This window comes from Odontesthes bonariensis, chromosome 20 (genome assembly GCF_027942865.1).
Source record: "Odontesthes bonariensis isolate fOdoBon6 chromosome 20, fOdoBon6.hap1, whole genome shotgun sequence".
NCBI classification, from domain to species: Eukaryota; Metazoa; Chordata; class Actinopteri; order Atheriniformes; family Atherinopsidae; genus Odontesthes; species Odontesthes bonariensis.
The window spans coordinates 21,107,891-21,122,397 of NC_134525.1; the positions used below are offsets into that span (position 1 = coordinate 21,107,891).

The following is a 14,507-nucleotide window of genomic DNA, read 5'->3' on the forward strand; positions in this document are numbered from 1 at the left end:
GCAACGTGTCTACCAAAGCCTGCACTTCCAGAGCCAACAAGTCTTCACATGGCGTTTTAGCAAGGCACGTGATTTAATTTATTCTGTAGAAAGTCTCGCTTATTGATTTGATCAAAACCTCCAGAGAAAGTATGCAACAAGCTCAAATATATATGATGAAATAATCTGCTATGTATTGGTATCAAATTCCCGAAGGGGGAAAAATTATTCAAATCACACGGAATTTCACAAGAGAAACAATTTATTCATCAAAATCCATCAGGCATCATATCATTTTAAGTAATAACTTTAAGAAGGCAAAATATTACATTGTGGGTTTTTAAGGCACAGGATATATAACAAGAAATTTATTTTAAAAGTTCCAACAAACAGTTATAACTGCATTGCAAAAACATATACAAGCATAGACATTGATGCATCATCATCATCAAAACAGATTTATGCAACCTGCTCACAAAATTCAATCATTATTTACTCTGCTGATACTTTTTAAATTCCTCTGAATAACCTTTGGTTTGAGAACAATCAAACCCTATTCAAGTGGCCTTTATATTGTTTGTAATGTACAGCACTTGTTCATAGCCCTAAAATGCCCCTTCTTCAAAATCTGAGACCATCCGAATCCAACCAATATTGCACAAATCTCCTCAAATATACAGAGCAGACATTTCATAACTTGCATATGTGCATTCCGTGTTTTTAATCAAGCATAAAGAAGAAGAATAGATAAACAAACAAATAACACTGCATGACATAAAACAAAAGAAAACACATTTGTTATTCTATCTGTTCCTTTGGTTTTAGATTTCTTTTTCACGCACAACAAAACTGAATTTTGTCACATTTTGCCAAACTGGGCAGAAATGAAAAAGAATTTGGACAGATTTCAACAAAATTTCCTTTAAGGAAAAATAATGCCATTAAAACCCCTGCAAATTCTCATGACCATAAATACTAGCATCTCGATATTTACATAAAACACTGAAAAACAGAGACAAGGCAGTTAGTGTGTTTCATTACAATATCTCCCAATCATGACTGTGAAATAAAACAGGAAATGTCTGAAAAAAGGTCTTACGTGCTAAAATGATTCCTTTTATAGTTTATATGAAAAACAAACATGAATACAGCAGCGTGATGTGTCTGCAGATGAACAGAATCGCTTTTGTATAGCAGAGAGGTGGTTTCACAATGTGAGGAGGGTATCTTGACTACTTCTTAACCCTTGAGACGACAAACCATCTTCACTTAGGTCGTACCTGCAGTACAAAATGGGAACATGAAGTTAACAAGCTAAAAACAACTAACGTGAGCACTATAGATCATTAAAAAATGCACAGGAAGAAGCTAAAAGGAATATTTACCATTGTGTGCATCCTTTTGATATATCATCCCCACTTAAATCTACCAGCACCTGCAGTTTTGAACAAAGAGACAGAAATATGTATTTCTTTTATGAAGGTACTGAGCTGCAAAGCATAACGAATAAAAAGGAAACCCAACGTTTCAGAATAAATACACAGACACGGAAGGCAACGCTTCCAGAACAAACGTCACAAAGTATGACATTATCAAAACAAAATGGTGTTAAAATACTGCTTTTTATAATAGTGGCAGAAATGAAAACCGGCTGCAGTTACCTTTCCCAGAAGGCCTTTGTGTTTGGACAGGATGCTCCCTCCGTTCTTCACTGCTACATCCAGAGTTCTCCTGTGGAGCTCCACCATAGATACACTAAACTCAAACCTACGAACACAAATATAAACATTTTACAAAAGCTACCTAACATGCCATCGGCTTTGTCTCCTCCACATAAGAGAAGAAAAGAGATTTTTCCTCTCTGCAAACAAAAACAGGAACTTGAGGGGGATTGATCCGTGAAGGCCACATGTATTTATGGTTTCCATGTAGGGACATCAACCAGTACGCCACTTCACAACAGTCCTGGTTAAGGTTTTACAGTTACATCATCCAAAACTCATTTACTATCTCATTGTTTTGAAATGCATAATGGATGTAGAAGAAGAGTACTGCTCAGGGGATTATGAAGAGGAATAAAGCAGACAATCTAAAGGTCGTGGATTCTGTTTTGTGGGACCTTTGAGGGTAAACATTTAAGTCATGGAGGATCATACTCATCATGTAATGTAAATTCAGGCAGAGGTGCGTCAAGAATGCAAAGACGTGACGAGGAGAATCTAATTGGGATGGACGAAGGCGGAAAACAAAAAGAGACATTGGCATAACTTTTCCCAGATGGAAGTCACAGATGAGATGCAGCAGCTGCTTGTTTCCTCCTCAACAGGAAGGTTTGGCTTCCAATACAGATGGAATTTGTTGCTAGACGGTGAGTGGACAGCATTGGAGATGTTTGCTTTCTCCAGCTTGGTGTCAGTAATCGTTGGCAGACTGCTCCTTTGACGTCTGAATTGAAGTAGACTGATAGAAAGAATTGTTGCAATACCACCGAACGTCCCGAATCATCAAAACTGACAGTGAAAAGCAGCTTCAAAGGTAACACAACCTTAAAACTTAAAACACAACCAGACATCAAATGAATATGACGATACGACTGCATAGAGGCTGAAACATTTGCCAGACGATTGGACACATGAAGTTCAAAAAGATCAGATAATGAGTCACTTAAAAGTGGAAGTAAGAGTCGAAAACCCACGTTTGATCATAGACAGGATTGAGAGTCCTCTTCATCGTGCTCGTCTTCCTCCTCCCCGTCCGGCTTTTGTCAGGCAGCAGATAGAGGCGTACGAAGGGATCTGAACCGTCTTTGGTGAAAGCTATCAAGTTACTGAGGACACACATGACAAAACTCTTTTCATAAGTCCGTTTAAAAACCGTTTGAACTCAAAATTCAGTGTATCATTGCAATCTGGACCTCACCGGCAGGCGTGCACCACCACAATGAGTTTGTTCCTCTGGGAGCTGTGTCGAACAGTCAGCTTGACTTCACCCAGGGGGTACTGGCTGGGGGCCGAGCCACTATTAACACACACAAGTCAGTCAGAATCACTTCCAGGTGCTGAAGCACACATACACATACAATTATAACAGATGGACTGCTTGCCCAGTTGGCTGATCAAATATTTATAAAGATGGACTCTTAAAATCAAGATGACATTTTAACACAGGCAGCTGCAGGACTTGAATGAAGTAGTATATCATATCAGGCATTTACTTCTGCAGCTGACGAAGCCTTTGCTGGAGCTCCAAGGAGGCAGTGGGCAGAGAGATATCCGAGGCCAGGCTGGGGGTGGACTCCTTGTGAGACAGGTGTTTCTGGGAGCTCGACATGCAGATGCTCAGGTTGGAGGTGCTGCGGAGCGGGCTGGCAGAGTACGGCTCGCCATCGTGGTGCTGCAGGGTGAGGGTTGAGGCGTGCGTAGGCCGCGGTGGGGGCGTGGGTGGAAGCAGCGGGGAATCAGAGACGGACAGTCTCAGGGAGGGGGCTGCGGCTGGCTGCGGCAAACTCGACTTCCTGACCTGGACGAACGACGGCAGGTCTGAGGATACCTGCTTCTCCAGAGACAGGACCTACGTACACACAGGAGGACAGTACCAGGTGTAAAATGCTGTGATAGATTTTTCCTCCGTTAATTACAATGGAGCAGTGAGGCATACCATTCCTCTACATATATATATATGTACTGTATATATATCAAGTTAAAGTTTGGGGGATTTTCATATAACATTAGTGGCAAAAATAAATCAGACAAAGTGCTCTAAATAGATTATTCTATTATTATTGCTGATGTGTGTTTGTGGCTGTTTTTACCACAAATCTGTCTACATTGTCTTTACGTGTTTCTTGCTACAGTTGTCACAAAAATGTCTTTGTGCTTGTTAAGTAGTTTTCATTTTCCATTATATTTTCATTACATTTGTTGGTACATTAGCTGTGCTCCAAGAGGCAAATGCTATTCCAGAAAAAGTCAATCATTTGTTGTGGCTACATTAATCTTTTTGATTTAATCAGTTGTGATTAGTCTCAGCGTCATGATTGTCAGAGCCATTTACTCTCTAATGTTTTCAGGCAATAACCGACAAAATATTGCCATTAGCACTTTTAGTTAAGGATTAAACTAAGTGATATACGACAACGTACATTTGGTCAAACGGCTTTCCCAGAGAACAACTGTCCAATCATCGCAATAAGTAATGGATCGCTCTCGGCAGCTTTTTCTTTTTCCTGTCCATTGAACACCTCTCTGGGCTGTGGATCACCGCTTTAAAGCCTTTTTAGCTGCTAGCATCTTGTTTTATTTTCTTGTCTTCTAAACCGAAAGTGACAAGTGAAAGTGAAGTGAAGCGAAACAAAACTGCGCAAAGACCACATTTAAGCATCAAAATGATTCAAAGTTGTTGTCAGCTTTACATAAGCAATCGGTGAGGGGTTGACATAGAACTGAGAGCTGAGAGCATGAAATTAGTAAGTAAGTTACGGTATTGTTAAGGCTTGCTCTGAGACATTATTAATCCAGACATGTCGTATCGCTTGATAACTTTCTCACGAGTCTTTTTGTGCTAATCTGCAGATTTTGGACGTCTCCTCTGGTTGCAATGAATAATTTGTGCATCACTAATGCACCCCCTAAGCAGGGATTCACTCCATATATACCCTCAGGGCCATCTTCAGTTTGATGGTGGAGCTGGGCCCCGAGTTCTTGAGAGGAAAGCACTGAGTCAGTGTCATGTCCTCTTCTGACAGCAGGCCACTCAAAGGCACTGTCAAGTTACCCAGGGTGCATTTGTGCTTGTCATCTTTTATCTGTGCAGTAATAAAAAATGGAGAAAAAAAAGCAGAGGAAAGAAATCAAGTTATGGACAAGTCAGGTTCAGGTTCTAATAAACAGATGTTATCAGTAACAAAAATGTGGCGTTACCTCCACCTCGAGCTCTTGCCTCCTGGGATTATGGACGAGGAATGAGAAACAGTCCTCCCACAGAGGCTCCTTGGTCTTGTACCGGATCTTTATGGGCACAAAGGTGATCATTTATTAGAGTTTCATAAAAAGACACATAAAAAGGCCGTTCTACTGACAAAATGTGTCAGTGGTGCCTTTACGTCTTGTGGTATTTTTCATTTGGAGGTAGAAATATCAATAACAAGGCATTAATAATACAAACCCGAGACTATCTGCCAAAAAAAATAAATATTAAATATTATCTCTATTTCTACATGTATTACATGCTTTTCCTTTGATAAAGAAACGTTGATTCAATTTAGAGAGATTTATGACTCCTTTTAAAAAGGAGTATTAACTGAAATAATGAGGTTTTGATTGGCAGCTTTAGGGTTTCTTGAACTCCACATCAGAAAGAACCATGTCAGAAAGACCACAAACTATGTAAACAACTGAGACAGGAGCAGGACTAAATATAGCCCGCTGTAGGCAAGGTGACAAATTTTTCTTTCTTTTTTTCCGGTCAAGCCTTTGCCTCTGGAAGTTGCCAAATCATTTATGTGACATCAGTCCAAATAAACATGCGTTCAAAGAACAGAAGAAAAGCAAAAAGGTCCTGAGTAAAAAAAATCAAATTCATCACCAACCACAGGGCTTACAATTCTCTCTTTAATGCTGCTAATGGCAGATGGCGGCTAACGATTTGAGTGAAAAGCAAACTTTCAATTCTACATAAATTCAGCAACTTTCGAGTCACAATTTGTTGCCATCTGCAGAGAATTTAAAAAAAAAAATTTGCTACAGATTTGATCCCTGCCTACGACTGACTTACAGCTTCTGGGAACTGCAGTAAACCTACACATTAAACTGAATCCCTGTGCTGTAACGTGAGTATTGTATGATACTGTGACACTGACAGCAGACAAAATGATATAATGAAAAAAAATGGAACTTTGGAAATTGTTGTGCACTGATTCATCTGATGTGGACATAAAACTTCAGTTCGTTCGTTCATGTTTCCATTCGTTGACAAAGCAAATCTGAATGGATCTTTTTAAAACATGCAAAACAGAAATGTACTTCAGACACGATTCCACTGACTGTATTGCCAGTGGTTACAATTAAGTAAAGGAAGTAGTTGTACAAACTGGACACAGTTGTACGAACTGTGGTGCACATCCACAAGAGGAAAATGGAGAAAACTCTTCTTCAGGAATTACTTTAATCTCTGAAAATATCTTTATTTATTTCACCATATCTGGAAAGACGCTGGTGAGTGATGTTAATTTGCTCACAGTTGGTGAGTCACATCATTTTAATCTTTGCAGGTTAGATGTAATTCACTTTTATACACCAAACTGGTGTATGCACATTTACAAACATAACTAAATGTGCCCCTGTTGTGTGCCCCAAGATGACCCCCAACTGCCAACTACGACGTATAACCTACAGCTACACCAGAGACATAACTATGCAGCGTAGAATGACGCATTACACACCATAAAGAGAGATTAACAAAGCTCTAAAAAGGAGACAGATGTTCACCAACGCTCCAGATGTTCCTGTGAGCCGATAGTCAGACTGATGTATAGCACCCTTCCTGCCTATCAAGTCTTCTTGAGAGGACGTTTTTTTTCATTTTTAAGATTTCCATTCACCTTCACTTATACACGTCTTCAAAATGCAAATAAAAAGCCTCATTTTTTCCCCCAGCCTAAATAGATTTCTTCTGTAAAGTCGTGCATATCAACAGGGAGAATCTATTGGGAACCCAGCTACTGTTTCACCACTTCATTTCAAAGCAAATCAGTTCACAGCTTCTCTGCCTTCCCTGCAAAACAGCTACATTATGGTGAATTTGCTACATTCCTCCCTGCAGTAAAATGTCAAAATCAGCCATATGCTTATCTGTTTAAGTTGTTCCTTCTTCGTATGTTACCTTTTAAATGCTCGACAGATATTACCCACTCAATATTGCTGTTAAACACACTTCATCTGCACTTAATGGTGCTTTTGTGGTTGTAATTCTTCATCTTATGTCTTTTATTTTGCAATGTCTCTCTTTTACTGTCGGGGGGGGGGGGGGGGGGGGTGTATTCTATCACAGGAAGTTCGATGGAAATTAAGTTGTCTTGGCTAGACTTCAGTACCTTATTGAGCACAATAAAATAACTGCTGGATCCAGTGTTTGATTGCTCAGCTGCTCATAACAGAAGTGAAAACATTACACAATACCAAAAGTAAAACATTTTTCTTCTCTGACAGAATCGAACATCAGAGGACAAATCAATTCAATAGTTCTGCCAGTGTAAAAATACTCTTCTTTTCATACTCACCTTACTCTCAAGTGTCTTGTGTCCAACTGTGAACTGGGCATAAGGGCTGGGTTCACTGCTGCTCTTCTTGGCTGACTATTAGACAATCAGAGAGGGATGTGTCAGCTGGTTGTCCACACCGACACGCACAATTCCCTAATGAGCTGTGCAATCACACTCCGAGCTTGTGGACACTTTGTCAAGCACATAACGTTGAAAGAGTCTGTCGTTCAAAACAGGAGGGAAGATTCCCGTATGCTTAGATGAGCAGGGCTGCGGGCAGAGAGGCTACCAAGGAGACTGCCAGGCTTTGTCTCCTCTGCAAGCTAAATTTAGCAATGCTGACTTCTGACAGCTAAGAATTACTCAGTATTCCTAACAGAGAATTCCCCAAACATCTACAGGCCAGGTCTTCCTCTTGATCTCTCTTTCCCAGGAGGGTTTAGCTTACGTATGAAATCTATTTCTCACCAGCATGAGAATTAAGCATCATGGTGCAGAATATTATAACAATCTTTTAATATGCAACAGCTCCAACTGAGAAAGGCACATGGCACTAAACAGGTGCGCATGGTTTATTACAAGTAATGTATGTATTAGGTTCTTTAATTGCTTGTATTGTATATGTCCTACTGCTGCAGCTTCTGAAGAGTTTTTCCTCACCCGAATCAGGAGACTGATCTCCTCAAACTGTAAATATTAAAATCAGTTTGTTTCTGTGATGCATCCAGTAAATATTAGAATGAGATTCACTTAGTATTAACTAAACTAAAGAAAACAAAGGAAAGAGGTGATATTCGGTATCATAATTGTAACTGTGTGTTTGACTGCTAAGTTTTAATAGGATGTTTCTGTTTTCATTTTGTAGTTACTAATGGAGGACGCAGATTTTAGTGTCTAAAGAGAGATCTGCAAAGAGATATCAGACAAATGTAATGTTTCAGTAAGACCCCGTTATACCGGGACTTATTCTGGCTATTATACATGTAGACTACCAATAAAAGTTAAAAAATAATGACGACTATATAAATAAATGTGTAGTTAAATCACTTTGTATAAATGTCTATACTTTAATAATGACTTTTATAGTTATGGGGAAAGTTAAATTTAATAAGACAGTTGACACATGGCCAAATTTTGAAAGTCGGTACCAGTAGGGAGTCCCGATCGACTCAATGACGTGTAAATATAAGATACATTTTGGCAGGGCTTTCTTTTGTGCTAAGTGATTTACAGACTGCTCTGTGCACCCATATGAATATTATTATGAAGTGTATTAAGATTATCCAGAAAAGTTAAGAAATGTCACTTTTTGGCTGGTGCTCTTTTACTTTCCTTTCTGATTTCAGAGACATGTCTGTATGGTCGTCAAACATGTTAGCCAAAATAGTGACGGCAAGGGTTTTCTTTGAAGCTCACACTGGTCTGCACCGTTGTGTTTGAGTATTTACACCCCAACACACACATATGCATGTGAGCAAAAATTGCTGTTGCCATTTTAACCACAATTCTAATGTCCAAGTATGGACAGACAGAAAAAAACTGGACGGCTGCACCTTTTATAAGACACTTTAAGAGTGTCAAGAGGGAGCAACATTGTGTTCATAATCTCTAAGGACGGAGGAGGAGTAGGCCCTCAGAGTGTCAACCTGAGCATGACAAAGACTTAACTGCTGGTTGGGGACCAAAGCACCTATATTCCTGCTGCTGTGTAGCACAAGATAAAACTGATATAGAATGAGCTGTCACACACACATACTGTTCAGTGGAGATGAGGGAGGGCCATTGTATGTGACGATGTAAGACTTGAAACTTCTTGGAAAAAAACAAAACATCTCATGTTAGCTGGAAAGAGGCAGCAACTGATTTCCTGGTGCAAACTGAAACTATGCTTTGTTATTGTACTGCAGCGCATCATGTCAGCTACTGCGGTGGCTGCTAAACATGCCAATCATAGTTGTTGCAGGAAATGTTTTTACCACTAACTGCCAGCTTTAATCTGCTCTGTCTGAATGTGTGGGGCAAACCTATGCTTTTTGTTTCTGTAGGAAAGAAGAAATGCTAGCCTGAGGGGCCAGGCATTTTTTATCATGACTTCCTGATCATAAATTCCAACATGATCAGATTCTTGTTTAGCAAACACACTTGCCCACATTCTGCTCCCAAAGCCACGTCGTTCTGCAAGTTTGTTCTGAAAGTCCATTTGCTCAAATCAGCAGCAAATCCAAATCGTGCATGTGGTTAACAGGCAGACAAATGACTCTGTTAGTGTGAGAGCGGAGGCAACTTTTTTTTCTCCTTAAACAACATTTTTGAGTGCAAAATTTGACTTCTGCATGCAGGATCATGAGTTGAGAAATGTGAAAATGATGTGTCATTCAGGAGAAAGGAGCACAACCACGGTGTAACACATCTTCATGCACAGTTTCAATTTCCTTATGCGATAATCGTCACAATCACTTGACACTGGATGGTGCACTTGAGGGCCAGCACAGGGGAGACACAAGGTGTGATCTGTTCATGCAGACCATTTTTCCCACATTACCTTCAGCGCCTTAAAGACTGAGACTTGCTTCAACCCATCAAAGGTGAAATCTGACAGGTTGCTCTTTAAGCCACAAAGGGGAGAAAATCACACCCGCAGTTAGTTTGAATGAGCTGGCATTGTTAAGAGTCATGAGAAAAAACCCAGAGAACTATAAAGAAACTTCCTGAAAAGTGATATGTATGCGTCTTGGTAAATAAATAAGAACGGCAGTGTTGGGGCTGAGACTGTTGACACTGCAGGGGAGCTACCGATGAAAACAGTAATGAAAGTATTCTTTGCAAGAAAGACCTGGGGGAGATCATTTTAGACACCATATGACTTTTTTAACAAGCTGAACAGTTCCACACTGATACTGACAGATAGTTACAAACTTTGCCAGTGAGACATTTGTAGCATAAATATCTTATACTTCAGCCTTGAACTAAGCACCTCATGTGCCAGAATTCAAATCTGACAAAGAAGCGGATAGGACCTGCTTGCTTTGCTGCATTGCGTCATGTTAATGGTTATTGGACATTTCAATAGAAGCATGCAGCTGGTACATGCTTTAAAGGAAAACCTTTGAAGACTCTCACTGTTACTGGTAAACCCACACACCTCTAATGCTAACACTATGAAGATGCAGAAGCTCTGGAAGACTCACACATATTGTTCTATACTCAGATGTATTGCTCTCACAAAAGACTAGGCCAGATGCTCTCCTCTCACTCAAGTTTCCACAGCCTAAGCTGCCTGTGAAGACACTCTTGGGTGAAGAGGAAAGAGAATACAGAGGAAACAGAGGTTTTATGAGAATTAAGATAACTAAATCTTGTGTTCTTGATACAATGCTCAAAACCCATTCTATTATTCAACTCAGGGATTAAAGGATATTTACAGACTGTGTAAGACTATGTTTTGCTGTTGGTGTGCAGAGGACACTTAAATAAAGTTGAAAATGTACATGGCTTCTTTTTTGAGGCTTTAGAAGTTTGGACAAGCTAATCGAAGAAAAGCAGCAACCATTTTGCTGTAAGCTGTAAGCCCTTAAGAGGAAACTTTGCACATCCTAACTACAATTTCAATGGCTTAGAATGGATAAGACAATCACAATGCTTTTGCAAACAGGAGCAGATCAAATCAAGGCTTTCGCTCTAAAACATAATTCATTTGAGAGAGATTTAAAATAACAGTAAGCCTCAAATGTAAGAGTGCTTTGAAAAAGCCTCTGGAGTTTAAGAGAATAGAGATTCCATCTGAAGAGGCCAGATGCTACGAAGAAAATCAGACAGTGTTGCTAGATTGATCTTAAAATCAGTGAGCACATGAACATGGAACATAAAGAACATGGAGAGTAAACAGAGAAAGTCACAAAGAGTAAACACAGTGGTTAAGTAACAGGAACATGAGGCACTACTAATCAGTGACCAATAATCCTTGTTCAAACACGCTGGCATTTCTCCCAAACCGTTCCTGTGCTGGTGGATGTACGCTAAGATGGAGAACAAGAAGTCTGCATAAGCAGAATGCTTTATTTTAACGCAAGCACAGCATCAGAGAGGTAGCAGTTTCAGCATCAAAATAAAGTGAACATCACAGCATCTTACTGGCAGGTTCTTAGCTGAGTCCAGATAGACGACCAGCAGAGCCGACGACAGTCCGTCATTGGCCAGGCTTCTGTCGGCGCGCACACTTCTGAGCACCTGATTGGACACAGAAACGTGTACACAGCCGGCATTATCAGCAGCAAACACATAAACGGAGGCAGACAATGATTACTGTGCTCAATCAAGAGTCTGTACCTGGTCCAGCTTCTCAGGAGTGGAGAACAGAGACAGCCACTCCAGTTTTAAATGGAGTTTCCCTGTAGGTGCTTCTTCTAGTTCAAACCACTGCAACAAGTGAACTGAAATGAATTAAACTGAAGGACACTTTTATTATTATCTATCCCTAAAGGGAAATTATGAGGCCAAACGGTGTTTATGTGAAGTCACTGAAGAACATCTCATGGGTTTTTTTTGTAATGAACTGTTAAAAAAATCAGTTCAAAAACCTTTATGGGGTGTGCTAAAGGAAAAATGTCTGACACTGGTTAGCTTAGCCAGCACACACGCACACATGAAACCCAAAAGTCAAATCTCAAAACTAACATCTGTAAACATCTCTTATTGATATGAAACGTTCAATTCTTATAACATCTGAAAAAAAACATCTTAATGTGTTTATTGGGGACAATAACTTTGAGGTTGCCAGGCAACTCAATAACACATAAACATCATTTTCAGAGTGCTTGTCTCAAGTGGCTATTGTTGATCTGTTGCGAAAACAGCTTTCAGTGGCAGCCAGATTCAGTTCCTCTGTCATCTTTAGTTCATCACAGTTTATAAGTCCCATCCCTGTGTTGATTAGGAGTGGCAAGTGAGGAGAATGAGACACTGGTGAGCAAAGCAGGAAAAATAGTGTTTACTGAGACTGTTCAGAGCACTGCATTTGCTGAACTTCCTTGGATTTGCATGGAAGATAGATGCCACCAGCACAAACCCAGCAGCCTGTGAACAAAGACTCTGATGTCTTTATAAATGAGCATTAGAGATTCTAGTTGGAGTAATTTGTTGCTTGGCTACCTTCTTCCCCCTGTTCCCAGTCTCGGTGCTAAGGTATGCTTACCAGCTTCAACCTAAGATCTCATCTTAATACCGAAAAGAAAAGAAATTCCAAAAATCTTACACGCTTAATTAAAGACGTAGAGTGTATGCACATATCAGTGAAGGATCTTACCTCATCAACCTTCTGTTCCTTGTGTAGCTCGGTTAAATCGATCATGAGGCTGCAAATAATGTGAAAGAATTAGTGAAACTGAGATGACCAACAGTAAAGAGAAAAATCACGGCAATTAATTTTAGCACAGGGTGTCCAGATATTGACTACTGCTGCTATGTGTTATAGCACAGAGTGTAGTATTACATCCTTGGAGCATAAAATCAATTGCATTTGCCCTTGAGCTGTTAACTGTGGGATAATACTTCTGCTTCCGTATGACTAATGTCTACAAGCAACAGCCCATAACTGGATTGCAAAGAATCTTGTTCTTATCTATCAGCCACTCAGTTGAGGTGCAACACACCTCATTTCCTCTAAAAGATGCATGATAAGATCACAGCAGAGCAGGAAATGAGGGGGACTCACCTTCCCAGGAAATCATCTTTGTCTGGATCTTCATCAAACAGCTCAATCTCAAGATGCTGACCCGAGTGCTCGTACACCAGAGCCTGAGGAACACATGAACATGCGGGTGCTTAATCAAACCGGCTTGAACAATCAATAGACTGTATGTTAAAGCAATCTGGGGGAAGACACACTCAAGACGCGGTAGTCAACTACCAGCAGTGGGAACTAATAACATGAGAATGAATCAATTGCTATAGTTTCCCTGAGATTTGAGGATTTGGAGAGACATCAATATTTCATCACCTCATAAACTTCATTCCACTTGGGGTGCAGGGTCTGCTTAAGGGTCTTGCTCTGGAACAGCTGGTTGCCGATCTGCAGGACACCGTAAGGGTCAGACTTGCCCATGATCAGCCCTCCTAGAAATTTATCCTTCCCTTCCAGATCCTGGGCCTCCAGAAAGTGAATCCTTAGGACTCCCTGAGGAGACATGCAGAGAGGAACATTAAGGGGGCTCTGAAATAGAGCCAGCCAACACTTCGAGGCCACAATGCAGTCAGTGTTGATGAGAGGTGGTGTAGCAACAAAATATGGCTTCATTGTATAATTATCTATTCTCTCCTCGTCTGCGTGGATTTTGTCCAGGCACTCCAGTTCCATCCCACAGTTCTTAACTGGGTGTAACTTAGTCTATGACAGCCAAGATGAGCCTCAACAGAAGGTTTTAAAAAAGATGGGACAAGACTAACAAAAGACAAAATCCCTGGAGCATTATGTAATAACTAATTACTTCAGTAACAACAGGATATGAAAAGATCATCCTTGTGAGGGTGAGTCTTTTAGAAGTAAAGAAGGAAAGGGGTACAGCACTCTGTGAATAACAGTGTGGGCAAATACTTAAACAAAAACAAAGATTCTCAATTTACTTTTGCAAAGAGTATGGGGGATTTCATTATCTCTCATTACATACTGTTATTAAAATGTTGTAATCTTCAGGCCTCTTAGGAAACACTGTCAGAAACTATATGGGCTCAGTAGCACTTCTGAAAACATCATGAAGTTCAGTAAGTTTGTTGCAACATCCACAAATCAACAAAAGTTCAATCTCTACAAAGGGTAGACTGAGGTGAAGTGGAAAACTGTCCTGTGGTCTGTGATTTAAAATCTTTCATTCTTTCTGGAAATCCTTGGAAAGTTGAAGACCATCAGCATACAGTTGATTATATGGGGTTACATTAGTGCACATAGCATGGGTTACTTGCACAACTAATGCTGAATGACATGAACAGGTTTTGGGGCAACAGATGCTGCCATCCAGATGACTTCTTTTTCAGGGAAGGCTTTGAATATGGCAGCACACCACCTTCTGCACGTATTAAAATGATATGACTCTGGAGTAAAACCCTCCAAGTACTAAACTGGTCTGCCCTCAATCCGAACGTGACGCACAGTGACAACATTTGGAGCGTCATGAAATTAAATATATATGTATAAAATAAAGGAGCCCCTGAGCAGCTGATATAATATGAAAAAAGAATAACAAAACATTTCTCTTTAAAAATTTCTGCCACTGGTCTT

At 40.1% G+C, this 14,507-nt stretch overlaps 1 protein-coding gene across 4 annotated transcripts in view; it reads right to left on the reverse strand.

Annotated features, from left to right (window-relative positions):
- Positions 1–223: 223 nt before the first annotated feature.
- The window catches only part of esyt2b (extended synaptotagmin-like protein 2b), a 38,310-nt gene continuing 24,026 nt past the window's right edge, over positions 224–14,507 (reverse strand). For 2 of the 4 annotated variants that reach the window (XM_075452345.1, XM_075452348.1), the window contains exons 9-23: positions 13,233–13,409; positions 12,948–13,030; positions 12,540–12,588; positions 11,564–11,653; positions 11,369–11,464; positions 10,426–10,527; positions 7,256–7,330; positions 4,899–4,985; positions 4,634–4,783; positions 3,194–3,549; positions 2,899–2,997; positions 2,675–2,806; positions 1,641–1,746; positions 1,365–1,414; positions 224–1,259 (exon numbers count right to left, since the gene is read on the reverse strand). In XM_075452345.1, coding sequence (XP_075308460.1) covers positions 1,187–1,259; positions 1,365–1,414; positions 1,641–1,746; positions 2,675–2,806; positions 2,899–2,997; positions 3,194–3,549; positions 4,634–4,783; positions 4,899–4,985; positions 7,256–7,330; positions 10,426–10,527; positions 11,369–11,464; positions 11,564–11,653; positions 12,540–12,588; positions 12,948–13,030; positions 13,233–13,409 — 1,725 coding nt within the window. In that variant the 3' untranslated portion in view covers positions 224–1,186. Of the gene's footprint in view, positions 1,260–1,364; positions 1,415–1,640; positions 1,747–2,674; positions 2,807–2,898; positions 2,998–3,193; positions 3,550–4,633; positions 4,784–4,898; positions 4,986–7,255; positions 7,331–9,779; positions 9,843–10,425; positions 10,528–11,368; positions 11,465–11,563; positions 11,654–12,539; positions 12,589–12,947; positions 13,031–13,232; positions 13,410–14,507 lie in introns of all 4 variants that reach the window. The other 2 variants (XM_075452346.1, XM_075452347.1) reach the window with 2 other exon arrangements.